Raw genomic sequence first — 22,643 nt, 5'->3', positions numbered from 1 at the left:
ATTTACTGCACGAGAGCCTCCAGAAAGAAACGTTTGGGTTTGTGCTATCCTAGTGTAGGGCTGCCTCATAAACATCCAGTCCGTTTGTGCTTTTTATGGCAATTCTGCACAATCCAGACACAATCCCAGCAAAGCTGGCCAACCTGCAGCTGCAAAGAGAACTGGCAAACGTGAGGGATTAAAAAGGAGTTTTCCAGCTCAGGCTAACTCCTCTTTGGGAAAATAGGAATGTGGCAAAAGTTTTCTAAGCCCATTTTCTAGGTGCTCCATAATGTGTGCGAGGGCACGTCATTCCTTTCTTAAAGTACCCCAAAAGTTGAAGCAGCAGTTGGAAATAATTTAGCAAAAATCAAACCAAAAGGCTCACAAGAGTGAAAACAGAGGTAGCAGGAATATTGGACTTCTCAGGATAAGCTTAGTCAACTAAAAGGTGCTGAAATAAAAAAAAAAGTGTCAGGGACTTTTCGTTCCTCCTGAAAGACCAAGGTGACAGGATATCAATATGAATATTAGTCAGAAAATCACCCTGATTAAGTCCCACTGCTCTCCAGTGTGAGAGCCCCATAATTGCCTAAACTGCTGCTTTAATAAGGCACTTATTTGCTTATTTTTCTATAGGATTTGCAGCTTTAGTGACACCATAATTACAGCAAAGATACACAAGTCACTTAAATTACCACAGCAATTAAACCAGACTAATGTGCCACAATTATTTCCTCCAAGACAAACTTTCCTAGGATCCTTTATTCCTTTATAACATATTGTCCAACACTTTAATTCTCTGCTTGCTTTCCCTGTGTCAGTAATGCTTTGGAGGTGGCAGCCAAAATTCCAAAATGAAGACAGCAAATGTCATGTGTAGAACTGCTCAGGGATGAGCAGGACCTGAGTGTTCAGTGCCTGGAGCCTCAGGCCTGCAGCTCTGTAGCTCTATCAATGAAAAATAATTATTCAGGTCTCAAAGGCTGCATTTACCTCCACACAGTTCCTGTATTCACTAATAGGGACTCTGGCTACGCAAAAACCTCATTACAACAGAACAGCATCGAGGCAATATCCCAAAGTTCCTGTGTCTAATGGATGGAGGACTGAAATGACACCAGGTTACATAAAATACTGATGTTTGCTTCTCAGTTAGTCTTTTGTGAGTTTTGTGTGCAAATAATCTTTCTGTTTGGGTGGTTAAGTATCAAAATAAATTATTGCATTTCTTCAGTTTCACAAGTACCCCTTCAGTTACTGCCAAAAAATAAATTTGGGACTGAAATATATGAGTGTATATATATATATTTTGTAGATAACATTTGCTATAAATTTCCAGTGCGAGACTATCTTTGTGAGAAGTGAGATTTACTGTAGTGATTTCTGTTGCAGCGCCTCACAAAACAGAGGAAAACAGTTCATGTTTAAAACACAGAAACGATGGTGATATTCCTTTTCCTATCAAGTTCTTGTCTGCTCCACTGGGTGTGCACAACAAGGTCTTGGCAGGGGTGGCTCCAGTGAGAAACTTCTGGAGCTGCCTTGTTTCTGACAGAGCCAAGAGGGACCTGCCCCAGGCCGAGCCCATCACTGAGTGACTTTGGGATAACAGGAATAAGAAAGGGAAAATGCAGCTCCCAACAGCAACAGGAGCTGTTCAAACTTCAGGCCCAAAGCATGAACAACGCGAGAACAGGAGGGCGGGCAAGCAAGCATGGAGGATGAAACTTCATAATTTGAAGCTGTTAACTGGACAGCTAACTCCTATATGCAATTGGACTAAAACTTATAAATTGTGAGATCTCATGACCAAACCCTCTTTTGCTCCCATCTTGGAGCCATCCAGGCAGAGCCACGACTGTGGCCTTTGAGGGCACTTCAATAAATATCCACTTTTATGCCTCCTAACTCCATCTAGCCTCTGTTCCCGCTCCTTGAGGCATCAGAACATATCGTGGAGGCAGCATGGGACATGCAAAGCACTTACTCCAGGCTGGGTCTGGCTTGGGACCATCCATAAAGGCTGTGGACATCGTAGTGTCTGGCTGGGGTCCCGTCTGGCAGGTAGTGTAGACCTTCCATGCAGGGAGTTTTGTGGATTAATCCTGTTGACCTATATCCCAAATCTTGTGGAGAGGGAAGAAATATATTTATTATTATTAATAATCATGTATTAATCATTTGAGTTACTCTTTCTTAATTTTCATAATCTGTTAGGCACATTCAGTCCTTTATACTGTCATTTATTAATAATTAGAAAAATAGCATTTTCAAAATGGAATATTTACAATATTCCTATGCAGGTGTCTGAGCCTGTCACTTATTTATTTATAATTATAAAAATAGCATTTTCAAAATGGAATATTTACAATATTCCTATGCAAGTATCAGAGCCTGTGAATGTTTTAATAGTTCAGTTACAGATGCTCTTACTACAGAGGCTCAAAGAATAAACAGAGTATATCAGAAAATATTTCAAATCTTTTTGAATGCTGTCACACTAATCACATAAACAGAAAAATGGATGTGGTGGGGGTATGATCTGTGTATCTGAATATTAATTTCCTGGAAATTCCTGAGAAACCACTCATGAAACCTGAATACAACAGAAAGCAGCGAGAGTATGCTAATAAACCATTAATAAATAATTCCTAATTAGTACTACTTTACACCAGTACTTCAGGAAAGCCGAGCTAAGAAAGCGAAGCGTTTCAAGCATTTGACTGCTCACATAAATGGTAATGAGAGGAGACACGTGGATATTTTCTAAATATTTAATTAATTGCATTATTCATCTGAGAAAAGTGCAAAACCAGAGAGCTCAATTCTCTGGCATGCCTCAAGCAAAGCACTTAGACACAAAATTGGGACCAAAATCCATATGCAGTGAGGAGCTGGAAGAACTTTTTTTTACAAAGTGCTGCCCAGCTCCTGCTGAAATACCTGGGCTTGCAGTGTGCCCATAATCTCAGGAATAAAGGGCCACATTCAGTGAGGATCTGTGGGTTTATAAATCCATCTTTATTTCAGCTTTTATGCCCCATGTACCAGATAAGAATTTATTTGGGAACCAGAAAAACCTAAAACTCTTGTAAGGAGGAATCAGACTTACGAGGCATGTAGGGGGGATAATTCAGGAGGTCGTTCTTACAGCCACCCATGGCACCATTCATAAAAGCTGCTGGTTCATTCATGTCCTAAAAGCAGAGTAAAACCCCTTAAGTTTGCTACAGAACACCATAAATTCTGAATTACACACAAGCAGCGTCGCAGGGTTCCTCAGGAGCCTCAGCTGGAAATCCCATGTTCCATAAAGGGGCTGACAAAAAGGACTTTCCATGAGGGCATGGAGTGACAGAAGAAGGGGGATGGTTTTGAACTGAAGGAGGGCAAGATTAGATGGGATTTTGGGAAGGAATTGTTCCCTGTGAGGGTGGGCAGGCCCTGGCACAGGTGCCCAGAGCAGCTGGGGCTGCCCCTGGATCCCTGCAGTGCCCAAGGCCAGGCTGGGCATTGGGGCTTGGAGCACCTGGGACAGTGGGAAGTGTCCCTGCCATGGCAATGAGCGGGAATAGAAGATTTTTAAGATCTCTTCCAACCCAGACTGTTCTGTGACTCAGCAATTCTTTGTTTCAAGGGAACAACCTCCAAGATTGTCAAGTCCAACATTTCCTTAATGGGAATTTAACACTGGATACTTCTGCCAGAGCAGTGCAGATACTGCGAATCAGAAATCTGGGCCCTCTCCAGCAGTGTCGGGCAGAGAAAAACAACCCAGAAATCAGATGCATCTCCACACTTACAGTCCACAGCCCATCAAACTTGAGGCTTTTTGAGGCGTTGGGATTGTTGTAGACCTCCAGGATTTCCCTTTTGTACCACTCCACCGTGGAATTGCGGAAGAAGTCTGGGAAAGCACAATGGGATACGTAGTTCTGTAAAAACAAAAGGAAAACAAGACAGATGAGGGGACTGAATGTCAGTTAAAACTCAGTTAAAACTCTGGAACTTAAAAATAAATGACAAAAATAATAGCTTGTTCACTAATTTTATGGGGTTTTAGGAAGGGTTAACCAGTTTCTGCAACTTATTCCTGCCATGAAATTTATCAATGATTTTGCTGCTATTTTAATTGATTAATGTCTATATTTGAGTCTAGAACCAAACCATGTCAGTATTTACCTCTACTTGGTCTTCATGAGGCAGTGACTCATTGATTTGGACATTGGGAAGAAACGACCAGACCTGATGGGACAAAGAATATTTTAAATAATCAAGCCACACTAAATACAAACTGAGCATCAACAAAACACAGTTAAATACTCATCCCTGGACAGTACCTTGGAATATAAAATTTCTTTGGTGTCAGGCCATTGTACAAAGATATTATTTTCCACACCTCTGGTGAAGGCAGGATAATCGGTTTCATTCCCAGAAATGGCTGGATCCTACAAATAGAAACACTTTTACCCTTGGGCTCAAAACTTACATTGAATATATTCTCCATTTTGTGATGCTGCATTTGAATTTAAAAATGATATTCCAAACTGACCAGGATAATGATAAATCTCATTCCGTCTGCTTTGATTTTGTTGATCAGAGCTGGTAATCCTTCAAAACGTGGGGAGAGGGTGAAGTCCAGGTTCCTGTCCATGTAGTCAATATCTACATATTGGACATCCTGCAGTTGAAAAAAAAAAAACAACAAACAGTTCATTTTAAATTATTTTCTCCTCTTTTTTGCCAAATACTGAAAATTGGCCAAAATAAGTAAAATATGGAACTTCCAATGTGTAAAATTGGAAGCAGTGGTAACTTCAGGCTGAAGTTGTTAAATTAATATTACACAATCTATAAGCAAAATAAACGTTTCACTGCTGCATCTAAATTGATGGGAGAAATTGATACAAAATATAGAAAAAAATTGATTTGTCTGTACATATGTACACAGAAACTGCGCCTATATTTCCATAGCTATAAGGAAACAATGGGAATAGCTGTTCTCTATTGAAACATTGATATTATTATATTTAAAATGAATCCACATTCAAATTATAGCCTGATTTTGTTAGGTCTAGGTGCTATTCCTACTACCCTGACAACAACCTGGGCCAAATCACAGTTGACTTGACACAGAGCATTATGGCAATGAGATTATTTTGCTTCATTTTTCTCCCTGCTGGTTTTTCTTAATCACTGCTCCTTCCTGTCATTTTTTGGTGTGAAGAGTTAAGAAAATTAAGCAGCTTTTAACACAACCCAGAGTCCGTGGCACAAAACCTGCTCTTCTCTACCGCATCGGGGGTGTTTTTGGTGGGTTACTGCTTTAGTGTTTAAATGCATTTAGTCGATGCTATGAAGCCAAAAGCTCAAATTATTTGTTATTTGCTCCCAAAGTTATTTGCTCCCAACGTACGTGGGGAATCTGAGCCGCCTTCATTTCCTCCACGACCTGGGCGACCTCGGAGTCGTTGGCGTATCCGTAGCGGCACAGCTGGAATCCCAGGGACCAGTAGGGTGGCATGACTGGGCGCCCAATCAGCTGGAGAGAGGAAAGGATGCTCGTGGTGGGGAGAGGGAAGAGAAACCAACCTGACCCACCAAGGCCCAGCAGCAGCCAGGCTCCTACCTGGGTGTACTCCTGAACCACCATCTCGGGGGTCGGGCCCAGCACCATGTAGAAGTCGAGGATTCCCCCGATGGTGCGGTAGGTCAGGGCAGGGGTGGGCTGGAAGGTCACATCTGGAAGTGGAGAGAGGGAAGGGAGAAAAGGAGGCCTGGATTTGCCGCCGGTGCAAAACGCTGACTGCAAAAATGGAGCGCATGGAGGAGGACGGGGAGAGACAATTTACAAAGGTCTGGAGGGACCAGACAAGGGGGATGGCTTCCAAGTGGCAGAGAGGAGGCTTAGGTGGGATACTGGGAAGAAATTGTTCCCTGTGAGGGGGGTGAGACCCTGAGGTTGCCCAGAGAAGCTGTGGCTGTCCCTGGATCCCTGGCAGTGCCCAAGGCCAGGTTGGACAGGGCTTGGAGCAGCCTGGGACAGTTGAATGTGTCCCTGCAGGGGGGTGGAACAGGATGAGCTTCATGTCCCTTCCAACCCAGACCATTCCATGATTATATGACATAAAATGAAGGTTTTCTTACCCATTGCATTGCTGTTGAGCAAGAGAACTCCGTGGGCATTGCCATCTTCTTCAAGAGCCATATAAAATGGATGAAAACCATAGGAATTCAACTTGTACTGCAAACAAAATAAAATATATTTTACTGGAAAAACATTGCAAACATTTGCTTATTAACATTTAGTAATAAATTTCATAAAAGATGAGACAATTGCCAAACATAGCAAATAAACTTTAAATTTATGCACCTAAACCCTCCCTAACCACAAAACAGACCTGCAGAAGGTCACTTGGAGCTTCACAATTTGTCAGGCTTGTCTAGGCTGCTCAGGCAGGCAGGAAAACAAAGGTATTGCTGCACTTAAATTTCACTAATGAGAAGGTGATTCCTCAGGACAAGCCTTTCCCTTCTTTGCAAACAGAACCAGGTGTCTGCGTGCTCAGGAGGTGCTGGTGACATTATATTTAATTTTCTCAAAATGTGTTCAGCCTGAACTGGAAGTTAGAGATATAATTAGCTGCTGCTATTTCATTGGCCATTCCCTGATAATTGGAAATTTGCTATCTTGTAGGAAATGAGACAAATAAACAGAGATAAGATTTCTGCTTTACCTGTGCAAGTACAAAATTAATCCCCAAGCAACAGGAATTGTTCTGACTCATGTCTAATTTTCAAAACAATGAGGAGAGGAGAATAAAAAAAGGAGGAATGTGCTGCTGCTCCTAAGCCATCTGTCACCTTCCAACATCTGACTGAGGGCCTGAGCTCCTCACATTGTTCTTGCAGGTCACAAATAATGGGTTTACAGTTGACCTTTGCCATGGAGATCTAAAATTGTGAACTCGGATAAATATGCTCAGAGCCAATGACCAGTACCAGCAGACATCCACTGGATTTTAAAGCTGTGCCCAACAGTTCTGCACTCATTGGTTCAGAAATGACATTTTCTTCTTCTTTGCCCACTTACAGTTGGAGGCTGGTCCCTGGTGAACATTCCCCAGGTGTGCCAGCTCATGTTGTGACGGAAGGAGGGGTGCTCTGCCTCTCCAAACCCATAGATGTACTGGGATGCCAAGCGGGTGGAAATCTGGATGAACATGTCACTGAAGGTGAAGGTGGGCAGGGCTGAATTCCAGCTGAAGTGGGAAGAGGAAAGGGAAAATTAGAATAGAGCATCCTCGGGGCTGTGTTTCTGGCAGACAATTCCTTTTGAGCCACTCTTTTTCTCTGGAGATCTCACTCTTCAGTAGAAGTGGGTTAAAACTGTTGTGGTTATCAAAAAAACTTATAGGACATGAAATGGGGGTGTGCAAGAATTGCTGAAGAGTTTAGGGACACCAAATCCTCTGTGCCTCAGAGAAGAATAGCACACAGGCATCGTGCAGAGCAAGTTGTGTCATATTTTGGAAATTTAGAGGGAGAATATGTTTCAGTACACTGCAATCCTATTTTCCTCCCAGACAGAGCACTGGCACCACATGGAATATAGCAAACAAAATGCTTTTTACAGTTCACTGAGCTTTCTGTGCAGATTACACTGGACTTGCATTCACAGGTCACATTTATTATAAATCAGCATCTTTCCAGTTAGAAATCAAACTGCAGCCTGGTGGGCTCTGCCAGAGAATTTCATTGTTCCAGGAGCTTCAATTGCAGGTTGAATTATTATTCTGGTTGGCAAAGAAAACCCAACTCACAATTAAGTTTTGAGCACTTAAAAAACTTAAATAAAATTAGTTTTTTGAATAAAAAAACCACACTCAACTGTTCTCTATTTTCTAACTCTGACTTAATCAAGGAAAAATTAAGCTCCTGCCAGATTCATTTGTTGTGTCACCACAACCAATCTCGAGTTAGTTGGGACACCACTTGCTTTTATTGTTTTCCCTAACCATTCCCCAAAACTGACCCAAACAGCCAATGCTTAATGAGCTGTGGTCAGGCCAATCCTTATTGAGTGCTGTGGTAACCTAAGGAATATTTTAGGAACTGCAGAAAATCCTTTTGCCTCCCAGAAACTCGGGGAGCGCACAAGGAACAGCCTTCAGAGCCACACTTCAGCGTGTTCTTCACTCCAGCACGTGCACAGGGAGAGGGTTTGGCATGAAAAAAGCCACCAAAACCGTGTGGCACAAAATCCCAGAGGGTGGCAGTGGCTTACATGACAGTCCCCGTGCTCTTGCGGCGCACTTGGATCCCGAAGGGTTTGATCTGGAGCGAGACGTCGTAGAGCCGCTCCTGGCTCGAGCTCGTGGGGGAGCTGGGCAGGTTCAGGGGCACAGGGACCTCGTACCGTGGGTTTTGGTAATCATAGATCTGTGAAGAAAAATCAGTTTCTTTAAACAAGTCAGTCGTTTCAAAATCTAGATCAGATTCAGATTTCGAACACCTGCTGTGGTGAGTATTTTCTTTCGAATGCATATTCTTGATCTTTCACAGGATTTTGCTGGGGAAAAAAGAATCCCAATCAACGAAACAAAGACTTGTTTTGGATCATGAATGGCTTGTCTAATTATCTACATGAATTTAAAGTATATACTTATATTTAGAATATAGGTGTATACACTTCGTTGTATATACTTTGTACATAGGTGTATATACTTTGCAAGGGTGATAAATAATTTTCTAGCTCTTCTTTCACTCAACTTTTAGGATTCTTTTTCATGTTTTCTGTATTTTGAAAGCTGATAGAAGTTTAGGTTTTGATGTCTGACCACTTAGCTCAGTATTGTTAAACACATGGCAATAAATTACAGTCAAACAACAGTGCATGGACAATTTCAGAATAGAAATGCAATGGTGGATGTAAAAATAAACTGTAGAGTCATGAGAGCACTTACAGATAAATTTACCTGCATATTAACAAAATACTTTCAGTTTCAAAGTTCCTGTTTGACATTACACACATACACTAGCATTATGCCTTTGATTCATGTAATTTCTTTGTAAAATTGAGCTCTAGGACTCTAGGACAAAAAAAATGATGCAAGCTAAGAGCAATAATAATTTCTTAGAAGGAGAGGCATATTTACACAAGGCTGCTTCTGTCTGTGAAATATATAAATTTGGCCATAAAAAGCCCTTTGAATTTCCATAAATAAAACATTTGAGGAGTTCTGGGCTGGCTTTACCTTAAACTGCAGCATGTTGTTGAGATGATATTTCACCTCCAGGCGCAGGGTGCTGATGGGGGCAGTGTAAGCCTCGTTAGCCCTGACCCTGGAGTCATCCAGGCTGAGGGTGGCTACAATTCCAGTGGAGGAATACTCAACATTCTCTATGAAGTAAGGAGTGCTGGAGCTGTAGTAGCAGGAAGGAATATCTGGATTTGATGTTTCCTGGTGCAAACAGAAAGGAGTGTCAGGTTAGCAAATCAGCTGGATTTTTTATTAGGTGTTAGCATGGAACCCTGTTTTTAATCAGATCTGTATCAAATGTGGAACTGGGGGGAAAATGAATGGAATCCTGAATAAAGAAACAATACAGAACAATCTCTACGCTGACTCAGGTGTAATGAAGCTATCCAGTGAAGGCTGCACAAATAGCTCAGTCAGGAAACTGAATCCTCATGTAATTAAGAAGCATTTAATTTCCCCATCTCTGTGATCTTCAGCTCAATCCCTCAACATGGTTTAATCTTGGCTTGTGGGAATTCCTAAACTTCGTCCCTTTTAATCCCATTTCTCTCTGGCCACCTTCAAGGAGATGTGCCCAAAACCCATTTCATACTCGGGCACCATCAGAGCAGATCTTTCACTGGCTTTATTCACACAAATTATCCTTAATATAACCAGTGAAAATTACATCCTACTCATCTGAGATCTGACGTTTGCAAATGTCCAAAATTACAAAAAATCCCTTTAGTAGTGCAACAAAACCAGAACAGCTCATCAACTGCTTCAGCAGGTGCTGGTGCAGGAGCAGCCAGCACTGAATTTTGGATTTAATTCCTATAGGAATGGCCCAAAATGGGCATTTTAGATTTAGAAGAACAGGCAGTAATTTACTTGGAGGCACGCTCTTAAGTTCAACCCTGCCAGACCTTGTTGCTCCCATATGTTTATTAATAATTAATATTTTAATACATAAAATCATGTGTAAAACAACTTCGTGTTGAAGTAGCTCCTTGATGCAGATATAAACAAGCTTACAAATGAATCAAGATTTTTGTGGAATTCAAAGATTCCCTGTCAAACTGAGATCCAGAGGAATTAATTTGACTTAAAATGTCCCTTAGTGACCCAAAGGTGACACAAAGGGCTGAGCCTTGCAGGCCATGGTGCCACCGAGGCAGAAGGGGCAGCTGAAGATGCTCTTCTGATTTTTAATTACCTCTAATATTATTTCTGTTCATCTTTCAAAAGATACCTCATTTTTCCTCAACTCCTGATACCATGTGGTAGAATTTAAATGGTTGTCAGCTACTGAGGAAAATAAAATCCATCAGTACAGTCCAGCTGAGGCCCATTTTATTTAAACCTGACAAATCTCCCAGACCACTTTTAATCTGTAACAACCACAAAGGAAAGCCTTTTATTCTGAATTTTTTTTTTTTTTTGGTCTAATTAGTTTAGAGAAAGAATGACTTACTTCCCAGGAGCAGCCAAGTTGTTGACATTTTTCTTTTGTTGGGTTAGGGCCAGGATGACAATCAAATCTTTCATTGACATTCATATTTTGACTCCATTGGATTGTGTAAGATTTTCCCAGTTCAAGCTGAAGTCCTTTTATAACAGCAACCTTATAAATATGAAACAATAAACAGTTATTAAATGTTCCATCCCATCCAGCCTTCCTTCAGTCAGAAAAGGTGCTGGTCCTTAAGTATAATATAATTAAAAACTGAAAATTCACAAAATCCCATCCTGTAAGATTTGAGACAGTCTCACTTTTACAAACACACAAAACTGATATTTTTACAGATAAAATCTGAAGAATTAAGACTCTAAAAAAATGGAGTTAATGCCACAGCTTCCTTGGAAGCAAACAGGAATAAATACATGAAATAAGCTGTCTGCTGCACTGCAAGAATAACTTAGATGCACTTTTATAGAGCACAGCGGAATGCAATTGTACTTTTATTCTGTAATAAAATTCACATTGTATTTCATTGAAACAACATTGGCACTGAGTACTGTCCTTTGCAATATATAAAATAAAGTTGATGCAATTTTAAATATGTTTACTTTCCATTTCCCTGTTACTGCTTTACCTTTGTTACAGGATCATAGGTGATATTAGGGATATAATCCTGCGCAACATTGTTCTGAGACACAGAAACCGATGTAATTCCCTGAGACAATCCCAATATCTTGATTTCCTCAAATTTCAGATTGTTTGGATCAGCGTAATTGCTGTGTGTAGCAGTCATTTGTAGAGCATTCTGAAAAATAATACAGTGGTCACATTCTTCTAAAAATCTGCCAAAAGTCCTCATGATTTAACTTTTTTTTTAACGATGATTTTCACATTGTAGCATAAATAAACCAATATCTTTTTCCATACATATTAATTATTGCTCTGCTTGTTGTTATCACAATAAAGCTTTTCTACCGTGTATAAACTAATATTCAGAGTTGTGTTTCAGCTTTTTTTCCTTGCTTGGGAAGTAAAGAAAGGCTGGGGTGGGTCTGTGATAGGGCAGATAAACTCCAGACTTGCTGGCTTCCAACATCCAAAGGTTCTCACTTCTCTTGTTATAAAAATACCACTTATATATAAAAATACCACTTCTGTATAAAAATACCACTTGCTATTCTGTGCCATTAGTTATTTTTTAGATGGAGAGCCCAAGCAGAGGAAGGGCAGCGTGGCTGCAACACGTGTGTGGAACTTCCCTATTGCCCTCCCTGGGAACCTTGAGGTTAATTGTTAATTCAAATGTCATCACAGTCAAGCCATGATTTGGCTGCTGGGGTTTCAAACTCCAACAGCAACCAAGGTGTCTTATCTACAAACGATTCTTTGATTAGTTATGATTAATAAAATTACTAATTCATGTGCTTCACTCGTGTTCCTCTGCATTCTCTCATTTAGTTTATGTTCTTTCATCATGGCAAAGGAATGAATACCTTTACCCAAGATTAATGTTATTATTATTATTATTATTATCATTGTACAGATAATATGTTACATAATTATTACATAATATGTTATTGGCAATCCTTGTTTTGTGATAGTTACTGTCAATATTAGATAGAAACACTATCAGGACTCCACCCTGATGTCCATGAACCCTGCAAAGGCACTTCCAGCTGAAAATAACACAATAAAACTTAATCCCAATGTAACTTCTGAGAGTTCAGGAAAGGTGTGGGTCTCCCTCACTCTTTGGAGACATTCAGATGTATTTTCAGAGTATAAAAATACATATTTTTTACAGTGCCACTATTTTGAGAATCACAAACACTCCATACTCGTCCTTTTTGACTCTGCTTTAAATGCCTCTTGTGATTTAGAGTTCTCTTGTTCAGTGAATATTGCTGCTGAGTTTATTAGGTGGAAGGAAATAGGAGTTATTTAGATATTTCTATTAAATAGGAGAAAAAAACCACAACAGATTTCATCTCAGTTAAATGGGAGTATTTTGAGCATGATTCCTCTTGGCTTTGGCAAATGTTTTGTTTTCCAGCAAATCTTACAGGAGAATAAAGAAAGAAAAGAATGCTCTTAAAAGATACTGGATAAAAATCAGAAATTAAAATCAAATACTTACGTTGGAAACTTTAAACTCATAGTAAATGTAGGCTTTATTGTCAATTGTACCTAAAAGGTAAGGAAAGATGTTACAGTTTGTGTGCAGAAAAGAACAAAATTAAAGTATGGCTGTGACACTGCTAGAGACCAAAAAAACTGTTAATTGTCAGTTCTGCATTCAAAGCTGCACTAAGCAACTCAAATATTTACTAATGTTTCTTTGAGGAACTGAAATGTCTCTTTTTCCTTTGGTCAGTCTCCCAGGAGGCCTAATTTTTTCCACAAAACTTCAGTGAAATCAGCTCTTCTAAAATGTAGTGGTTTTTTTTATTGTACCGTTATTTCTTCTTGGTTTGTCTTAAATATAAAAGTTTTGATCAAAACTAATCCTTTAATGTAATCTAAATAAGGGTTCTTCATACAAAAATAATGGTGATGATGATAATAATGATAAATGCCATGGAATCATAAGAGAGGAAATAATTCATGACCAGGAAAAATAAATACAAAGCGTGGTGAAAGTCACTTTTTTTTTCCCACCACATACAAAAAGACAAATCCTGCCATCACAAGCAAATTGCAAATGGTTCCCCCTGTAAAACTGCGACCTGTAAGTTTTGGGCAGGCCATAAAATGATGAAATGTTTTATTGCTCTGTTTGGCAGCAGCAGGGAGGGCAGTAATGGCTTTGTTATTTTAGGCCAGAGGAGCACATGGAGCTGTCACCCCCATGCACAGCAGCCACCCAAGGCCTGCTGGATTTATGGCAGCAATAATCAGCTGGATCACTGCTCTATTTCTTAAAAGCAGCCCCAGCTTTTACTGAATTCCCAAAAGCAGAGGCTTGGGAGTTTTCTTGGGAGGTACTATTGGTACAGGCCACAAGGAAAAGGAGTTGTCCAAGTGGAATGTATAAAGTTTTCCAATCCTGATGTTCAGATTCCTCCCTGGATGGGCAGTGCTTTGCCTAAATCCCATGGGATAACCCCATCCTGTCACCCCCTGACAATCTAAAGATTTCTCCTGAAAACCAGAGGTTTGACCTTAGATAGAGCCTTGTGTCTTTTTTCTTAACTTCTGCAGAATTAAGTCGTGACTTCAATCCTACATTAATAACAGTCACAGTTTTCTGCTTCAAAGTGATGAAAACCATTTGATTTATGAGCAAGTAGCAGCAGCGTGTTACAATATCTTCTTTTCACGCATTAGATCTTTGTTAACCGTATTTATTTCACTGTTGGTGGCTGCTCACCTGTGGATTCTCCATCATCCCAGAACAAATCCCCAGAAGCTTCATTGTTGGTATCCAGGGCAATTATGAGTCCCAGTGGATTCTTGCGGCTGTGGAAAGAGATTTATGTGTGTAACAAACATCTGAACATTCTTGGTGCATCCTGCATGTTCATGCAAGAGTGAAACACCCAACAGGGTCACAAATCCTTGGAGAATTGCCTTAATTAAGTTTAATCCTTGGTTTCCTTTCATTTTCGTGCAAATGGATTAAAATACCTGGTGAATTTACAAATTTCTATGCAAATAACTCATCAGTAAAGGTGTGGAAGTGAGGTTTGGCTCACAGCTATTCCCACATTTCAAGGTGAAAATCCTAAATACAATGGGCTGCTGTAATTTGTAGCCTAGAAGTCCTCAGCCCCATTATGGGGAAAAAAATAAATGTGAATGGGATCCTACCTTTCCACTGTGGTGGTGCTTGGTTTCTGAGTAGGGAAAATGTATCCTCCTCTCAGGTGCAGCCCCATTTTGTCTCCTGGGGTTGGTATATTGTGCCACACTTTCTTCAGTTGCACTGGTGCGCCCTTATGGGCAGAGATTGAGAAGAGAACAGGAATTTTGTATTACCCACTGCTGGGAGTGTTTTCTTAAGTCCTGAGTTTCATCAAATTGTTCCTTATAAAAAAACTTAAGTTATTTAAATATCTATGGGCTAATGGGCACATAAAATAAAATAATTGCATATCACTCTGATTTTATGTTATAATCTGAGCCCTTTCTTGAGGTGTCAGTTCTTGTGCTTATCTCACCACCCTTCATCCCTTGTCTCCCAAGTAACCCCGAAGTCTTTCCTTCAGGTCTCTGTCCCCAGAGCAGGGCTGACAATCCTATTTCATCACAATCCCATTTAGAAAGTGATGTAATCCCATAATATCCCTGCAATTCCTTACCGTGTCGTAGTCGTACCACTCTGCCTCAGGAAAGTACACACTAATGGAATCCACACCCTAAAAGTGAATAAAGAAACAACATGCATATTTCAACTTAATCAGATAAACTCAATTTTCTAATAAAGCTGAAGTTCAGTGTGAGAAGAAAATCACTGATATTCCTACACTTTGCTGTTTCCTGGTGTTTGGGATGGTCCAGACAGGGAGAAGGGCAATCCAAGCAGATTTCTGCAAAGCTGCTGGGGTGTAACTGAACTGCTGCTCTGCAGAGAGGCAGCTCACTGAAAGCCACCCAAAGCCACAATGCTTCAAGCCCAGTGAACCAGATCCTATTCACAGATATCTCTATCTTCTTTATTTCCATTTATTTTGGGGTTGGCACCTTCCAGATTCTTGCTTTCCCTTCGTCTTTAACAAATGTTTTATGTTTCTCCATGGCAAATGTGTTGCTGGCAGGAGAAATCATTATTTACTATACTCTGCCAGAGAATAAGCCACAATTTTTTTGTTTTCTTGTTGTACCACAGGGAAGCTGAAATGCAGCAAGAGGAGCTGACTCCAAAGGAAATTCAGAGAGGAATTCCAAAGGGATTTCAGAGATGATGCAAAGATGAGGTAAAGCAGAATATCAGACCAGGTATCCCTGACTCCATAGAAGGCTGGAAAACGGGAGCAGGATTTAACTGTGAGATTTTCTGTTTCAGCAGGGGTAAAAATGTGCTGTGGGCTCTCTCACTGGAAGCAATAAATGAAGGAGAGGGAGCTGGTGACTCAACATGGCCCATGGCCACCGGACAGATCCCAAACCAGCCAAACCTACCGGCTCAAGAACAGGGGAAATCAGCAGCCCAGGGCCCCACAGGAACTGCCTGTCGATGTCCCATGTTATTTCATCAGAGTAGAACCTGAATAAAAGTGAAGGACAGAGCAGAAATTGTTGGGTTTTTTTGTGATTTATATCAGCAGCAACCCCAAGGTTTCAGGGTACTGATTGTTCACAGTCATGACTAAAGGATGCCATATAAAAATCACCTCCTGATTAGGCCAAAATGGGGTTTCACCGATTGGGAAGTCACCTACGGATATCCCAATGTGCATTTTCACAGGATAGAGGTTTAGGAAGTCCCCTAGCAATATGAAATGAGTCAGATTTCCCTCTTGGTTATAAACTCCCAGACTCACTCGTGGAGCAGGGGCCTGGTGACCGTGTCCCCCTGGGTGTGAGCTTTGTAAAGCAGCGTGTACAGGTAGGGCAGCAAAGTGTAGCGGATGTTCAGGTAGTGCTTGGAGCTGTTCACCAGCAAGGAGTTGGATCCAAACACAGCTGGATCTTGATGCTGCAAACAAATATCCACTGTTTTTATTGCCAGGTTTTCAGAAACACTTTGCCATACGTGTGAAAAGCTGTTTCAGCTGGGGTTTTGTGGGGCAGCTCTACACTGGTGCTGTGACCTTGTGTCCTGTCCCTCCTTGTCCATCAGGGTTATTCCAGGATTCATCCTGACACTCATGTTCATGCCAAGCAGCTCCCAGGGCTCAGCCTGGTGGCTCACACAGCCTTCAATGTTCCTTGGTGTTTTGAGCAACCAATATTCATAAAATTGTTGCCAAAGAGCTGCATTCTCAATTAACCCTTATGGAACCCAGCCTCTCCCATCTGTAATTTCATAAAGACAGCTTAAGTTTCTGTTTTCAAGCTGGTCAGTGAGAGCGAGGATTAGAAGTGGTATTAAAGGAAGTGTGGTTATGCAACACCAAGCAGTTTTGAACAGAAAGCACAACTTACTATGACATATTCACTATTGTGGTTCCTGGAAAATGGGTAAAATGCTCCCAGTTGCATCCATCGTCTGCAAAGCTCTTCTGTGGTGTCATCAAAGAAACCACAAATATCTGCTCCAACCTTAAAAAAAATTAAAAATCAGAATGTGTTGAATGTACAGTGCATCTCAAAAGGTACAATGTATTTGTAACTTTCCTCTCCCAAATCCAGCTGTGCTATCCAGAAAATTAAACTGACTACCACTCACTAACACTTCCCATCATGCTGCTTCTTCCAAATTTTACCTTCCTGTTTGGTGATCATATGCACAGGAAAAAAAAGCTTCAAAGCCAAATTTAAATCACAAAAAGGATTCTGGTTATTTCCCTTCTAAGTGGATGTGTCTAATTTGAAATTATAAGAAAACCAGGAATTGTTTCACATCCCCCACCAGTGTTAAAAATTGCTAAAATAAGAGGTAGATTGGGATATATAAGATAATAAGTTTGTTACCCAGTTTTATGTCACTACAGCCACAAAAATCAAACAGCCTAAATCAAAAATCGATTATTGAAAAGAAATGTTCAAACGGAGATTCCTAAAAAGGGTTGATTTTGAGGTGCCAGTGTAAGTGGTTATTTCGAGAGTGCTTGGTAATCTGTTCTCTGATTTGAAAGGACGGCAGGAACTGATGTCCTACATAAGGAATTCCAAAGAGGTTGAACTCCAGCATTCCAGGGATCGACCATCTCAGCTGGTCCCACGTGGCTGCATTGTCCCCCAGCCAGTGTCCCCCGAACTTTCCTGATCCTGCAAAAGTGGACCTCGAGATGAGGAAGCCTCTCTTTCCTGGGAACAATGCCTCGATGGCTCTGGAAAGGAATGAGGCTGGAATCACACAGAGGAAAACACAGCTCCAATATTGAAAATTCTGAACAAAGCAGATTCACACCTATCTGCACTGATTATTCATCCCAAGGATGGGGGCCCCTTTGCAGGTGTGTTTTAGCAAAGCTCAAGATACTCATTTGAAATAATCTCTTTACACAGCTCTGGCCAATTGTGCCTTTTCCTACCAACTCGTGTTGTATTTTGCCTTGGCTAAATTGGCTCAAAGGTAACGGAGAATTTTCCAGGGATCTCGTTCCTTTAGCAGCCACATCTCGTGGTGCTTTGGAACACACAGGTCATGGACTGTTCTGAAACCTTCCTGCAGGATTTAACTTGCATTCCTTACTTCCTAGTGGATAGGGTCATGGAGTATCCATAAAGATTGTGGACATCATATTGCTTGCCCCAGCTCTGCACTGCATCCAGGCAAAGTGTCTTGGCGTACATGACTCTGTCGAGGATCCCTTGAAGGAAGGAATACAAACAACACTGGTAAGGTTCATAGTTATTATTAATATTTCCAATCTTTAACGCACATTTATGATACCCAAGCCCCTTTTTTCTCTTTATTCCTTCACTCAGGCAGTTTATTACTCCAAAACCAAAACGCTGCTCTTGGCTATTGGTTTGCTCTGTGATATTTCCACTGCTGAGCTTTGCACCCATCCAGGGAACTGTGCTCTAAATTCCTCAATCACCATCTGACAGCACACTGGCAAAGGTTACTTAAATCTACTACTAATGCAAACTAGGAACTCTATTTTAGTTCTGCAAATATCTGAAAAACCATTGACAGTGCAAGAGGATCACTGCATTATCAGACATAATTAAGGCAATGACAATATCCAGTATTTATTTGATGAGATAAAAGAGGCAGTTCTATAAACCACACCTGAAGTATACAAATACAAGCACATAAATATTGTTTTCTGTCAATAAGAATGTCCAAACCCCACCCATAAGAACTACACTAAAATCATGTTGTATCCTTGAAGGCAATTAACATTTTATTTCATATTTTATTATTCTGATTAAACTATTTGGACTTACTGGGAGTGTAAGGAGGGTAGTTTAACTCATTGTCTGCACAACCTTTTTTTGAGCCTGCAACAAAGCTGCACACTTCATTCATGTCCTAGAAATGAAAAGATGCAGGTTGTAATAAAGTTGCCTTAAGTACATTTCCCTAAAAAAGTCTTCCACTCTATTCTGTCATCATTTAAGGAACCACTAGTAGCTATTCTTCAATGTCTCCTTTCTGATTGCCAAAATACCTTTCAATCCAATAAAAATTCAATGTAATAAACATCTGCTATCACCCCTATTTAAAAAAATAAAGCCAAAAATCTTGAATTACTCACAATCCATATTCCATCATAGGGCACCATGTCATAGAACAGTTTGCACTCGTTCACCCACCAGTCTGTGGCCTCAGCGCTGGTGTAGTCTGGGAACACAGTTTCCCCTGGCCACACCTGGAATATTCAAAGGAAAATAATTCATGAAACTTTGAATGAGATTAAAAAAAACTGTCAAAGGATCATAGACCTGCTCAGGTTGGATGGGAGGTTGAAGAACACAAAGAGTATGAATTTCTTAACTTTGAATTTTTCAATTGCTTTTCTTGTGAGTCCTACAAGGAGCAATACACAGCTGAGAAAATTCTCAACAGAAGTTAAGGTTAAAAATTAAAAGGATAATGTGGCTCTTCAGTAGCTACTGGAAAGAAATAGGAGCTGGTTGATGAAATGGCCCTTGAGCCTTCAAACTACCCTTTGATGTAAAAAAAAATGTTAGTGTTAATGTAAAAAAAAATAGGGTTAATGTGAGCAAGTGTAATTTTAATTGCTATTTTAGTTCTATTTTTCTTTAAAAATTAAAATTTAAAAAAATTAATTTTGATGTAGAATCAATGAAAAATACCTTTTTAATGTATTACAACTAAAAAAAAAGCTAAGAAAAATTGAGAATTATCATAGCCTACAAGAGACCTTACAAACTTTGCTCTCAGTGAGAGATAAGTCCCCTGAGCTAAAGTAAATCACAGCAGTGACAACAGATGAAATTCAAGTGTGCAAAACCACAATTACCTCCCCAAGCAGTGCTGTTCCATCTGACTCATTGACCCAGACATGCCTCTCCGTTCCCCTGACGTAGCTTCCATAGGGACTTCCATCAGCCATTTTTTGGGTGCTAATAGCAGGATCCTAAAGAAATTAGAGAACCACAAAGAGAAGAAGAAATCAGGATATTCCATCCATTATTACAGGCTGTAAATGAAGTAATTGCATAGAATAAGTAAAGAATAATAATAATAAATAACTGTAATGAAAGGGTTCACAAGGGAAAATGGAGTAATTAAGTGCTTACCAATATGATGATATATTTTTGTCCATGGGCATGCAAATAAGATGCAAATTGAGGGAGGTCTCTGAATTTCTCTTTGTCATAAGTGAAATCTTTCCTCTTCTCCATGTAATCAATATCAATGACTTGGATATCCTGAAAGAGAAGGGAGTTCAGCTTTTCCATGAGAAGTGATAGGTAAGGATTTTTATTATTTTTCTTCCCAAATATTAGCTGAATATTAGGCTATTTTTATTCTATTGAAGACACGAGGTTCATGCCCCCTAAAGTCCAATTTTAAAAGTTAATTGTACTTTGCCTTTGGCTGTCAATTAAGGATAATATATGGTTCCATAACTGTCTATAGGACAATAGAAAATGTTTCAAGAGAAGAAAAATGGATAGAGTTGGAAAGAATAAAATAAAAACTATTACAAGAAAGTGTTTGAATAAATCTAACTGCAGTTAGATGGGACACCCCTAGATGGGATGAGACAACTCAATGTTCCACCCCTCATCCAATGTTCTGATAATGGGTTTAACATCAAAATGCCCAAAAACCTTTGACACCACAGGTGTCCTAACCCAAGCTCACGGAAAATGAGCCAGTTGTGGGATCCCAGAGTGCTCCCCAGCCCCATACTCACGTGGGGCAGTCCAACAGCTCTGTTCCTCTCCACGACTTGCTTCACCTCATCCAGGGACAGGTACCCATAGCGGCACAGCTGGAATCCCAGGTTCCAGTAGGCAGGCAGTGCTGGCAGTCCCACGAGCTGGGAGGGGAAAACACAAACCCCACGTGCTGCTGGACACCCTGGGTCACCTCATTCCCTTTCCCTGCTCCCAGTGATGCCTCAGGATTTGAGCTTTTCTATTTCCATCTCTCTGTAACCCTGCAGCTCTTCAGTGTGTAACTCTGAGCTCCACACCCAGGGTCAGCTGCTGCTTTCCCATTTTGGGCAGACACAACAATTCCTCTCCAGGCCTGGCAATCAAGGACACCTCACTGCCTCAGGCCCAGAGATGGAAACAAAAGGGAGCTGGGGCAGCAAACTGGGGCTCAATGACTTCATTACCTGAAGCTGGAATTGGAGGATGAACCCCCAAAGTGCAAATGGCCCAAAGTTATAAAAGTGTGAAACCCGTGAGCCGTGGGGCAGTTTGGTCTGCCCTGGATGTACCTGAAGGGCTTCAATCAACAGAATTGCTTCTTATTGCCTTCACTCAGTCTGCCCTCTGGTTTTCGGTAGTCCTGGTAAGGCATCACCACATTTCCCAAATCTATTCCAATAGCCCACTCCTAAATACAATAATTTTTCCCTATTATTTATTTATTTAATAAATACTGGTATTTTGGGACAATGCCCATTTTTTAAGGTGTCACTGGAACCACGGAAGATTTTGAGAAGTGCAAAAGACACTCAGCGATACCTTGTGATCATAAAATCCAGACATTGTGTAAACACACTCTCCATCCCATAATATTGCCATATGAACAGGAATTTGTCCTCATGACAAGAGCAAGGAAACATAAATTATTCTAGAAACCATCTCAAGCCCTAATGGCCACAGTGTAAATCACAGATTTATGAATTTTAGAGCTCTTGGGCCTGGAAAATGGTCTCCTCTCCAGCACCCAGAGATAAAGAATATGATCAAATAAATCCCAAGCACTTTGAAACAATCTATCCAATGTATAATCTGTAGGTAAAGGTACCTGCAGGTACTCCTGGACTACTTGCTCTGGAGTGTTCCCCAGGAAGATGTAGAAGTCCAGGATGCCTCCAATGGTTCTGTATGTCACTGCTGGAGCAGGCTGCACCACAAACTCTGCCAGACAAGAGGGCACAAAAACAGTTGTGAAGGACAGGAAATTCTAAAGTAACTTTTCTAACTGATGATTAGAGAATTTACTGAAGTAAATGCCTAAAGAACCCTAAACCATTAATTGAACTTGCAAAGAAGGGGAAATCAGACAACTCGTTATGTGTCCCTATTTCCATTCCTTTACATCCTCCAGAGAAGAGCATCAGAAGAAATCCAATGGTTCAACCATTTATCTCTGAATTTTTAGTACAACTTTCCAGCCCAAAGATGTGCAGAGCTCACTACACATAAATATAAATACACTTCTCTGAAGGGATTACAGGACATTTACTTCAAAGTGTTGGTCACTCCAAATTTAGTCTCTTATTCCAGTGCAGACCTGTACAGCCTTTGGATAAATTCCTGACCCTCAGATTTCCATCAAAATCCTCCAGTTAACTGGGAGCTACTCACTGCTTGTGTTTAAAACATTATTAGACATGGGGTAATGACTGCCCTGAGATATTGGGGGTGTTTTTAAGAAGGGACACTTGCATCAGCTCAGTTTTATTGCAATAATTTCAAAAGAAACTCAAGTGCACTGCTCAGAGCCCCAGAGAAATGTTCCTTACCCATGGCATTGCTGTTCATCAGGAAAACACCAAAGGAGGCTCCAGTGTTGTCTTCCAAGCACAGGAAGAAAGTGTGGGCTCCATACAAGTTATCCACTGACTGAAATAAAGGGAACAGGCAAGCTGATTAACATCTAATAACAGGATCTGCTCTGCAATATTCCAAAATATATCACAGGTAGAACTCAAAACGTCTCAAAATGGAGCAAACAGCAGGAA

At 40.5% G+C, this 22,643-nt stretch overlaps 1 protein-coding gene across 2 annotated transcripts in view; it reads right to left on the bottom strand.

The window, feature by feature from the left end:
- The window catches only part of SI (sucrase-isomaltase), a 42,211-nt gene that overhangs the window by 7,958 nt on the left and 11,610 nt on the right, over positions 1-22,643 (bottom strand). For both annotated transcript variants that reach the window (XM_031055381.1, XM_031055382.1), the window contains exons 7-36: positions 22,425-22,524; positions 21,704-21,816; positions 20,634-20,759; positions 20,011-20,142; positions 19,731-19,847; positions 19,002-19,115; positions 18,691-18,775; positions 17,987-18,104; positions 17,450-17,621; positions 16,774-16,890; positions 16,170-16,324; positions 15,808-15,892; positions 14,988-15,044; positions 14,497-14,621; positions 14,057-14,145; positions 12,824-12,873; positions 11,321-11,491; positions 10,699-10,848; positions 9,240-9,446; positions 8,270-8,424; positions 7,076-7,244; positions 6,130-6,226; positions 5,612-5,724; positions 5,399-5,524; positions 4,535-4,663; positions 4,323-4,430; positions 4,165-4,227; positions 3,786-3,917; positions 3,095-3,179; positions 1,970-2,108 (exon numbers count right to left, since the gene is read on the bottom strand). In XM_031055381.1, coding sequence (XP_030911241.1) covers positions 1,970-2,108; positions 3,095-3,179; positions 3,786-3,917; positions 4,165-4,227; positions 4,323-4,430; positions 4,535-4,663; positions 5,399-5,524; positions 5,612-5,724; positions 6,130-6,226; positions 7,076-7,244; positions 8,270-8,424; positions 9,240-9,446; positions 10,699-10,848; positions 11,321-11,491; positions 12,824-12,873; positions 14,057-14,145; positions 14,497-14,621; positions 14,988-15,044; positions 15,808-15,892; positions 16,170-16,324; positions 16,774-16,890; positions 17,450-17,621; positions 17,987-18,104; positions 18,691-18,775; positions 19,002-19,115; positions 19,731-19,847; positions 20,011-20,142; positions 20,634-20,759; positions 21,704-21,816; positions 22,425-22,524 — 3,599 coding nt within the window. The remainder of the gene's footprint in view (positions 1-1,969; positions 2,109-3,094; positions 3,180-3,785; positions 3,918-4,164; positions 4,228-4,322; positions 4,431-4,534; positions 4,664-5,398; positions 5,525-5,611; positions 5,725-6,129; positions 6,227-7,075; positions 7,245-8,269; positions 8,425-9,239; positions 9,447-10,698; positions 10,849-11,320; positions 11,492-12,823; positions 12,874-14,056; positions 14,146-14,496; positions 14,622-14,987; positions 15,045-15,807; positions 15,893-16,169; positions 16,325-16,773; positions 16,891-17,449; positions 17,622-17,986; positions 18,105-18,690; positions 18,776-19,001; positions 19,116-19,730; positions 19,848-20,010; positions 20,143-20,633; positions 20,760-21,703; positions 21,817-22,424; positions 22,525-22,643) is intronic.

Source organism: Geospiza fortis, unplaced genomic scaffold, assembly GCF_000277835.1.
Source record: "Geospiza fortis unplaced genomic scaffold, GeoFor_1.0 scaffold172, whole genome shotgun sequence".
Classification (NCBI taxonomy): Eukaryota; Metazoa; Chordata; class Aves; order Passeriformes; family Thraupidae; genus Geospiza; species Geospiza fortis.
Note: the sequence above shows the minus strand (reverse complement) of the source record. Positions and strands in the feature narration are given on the sequence as shown.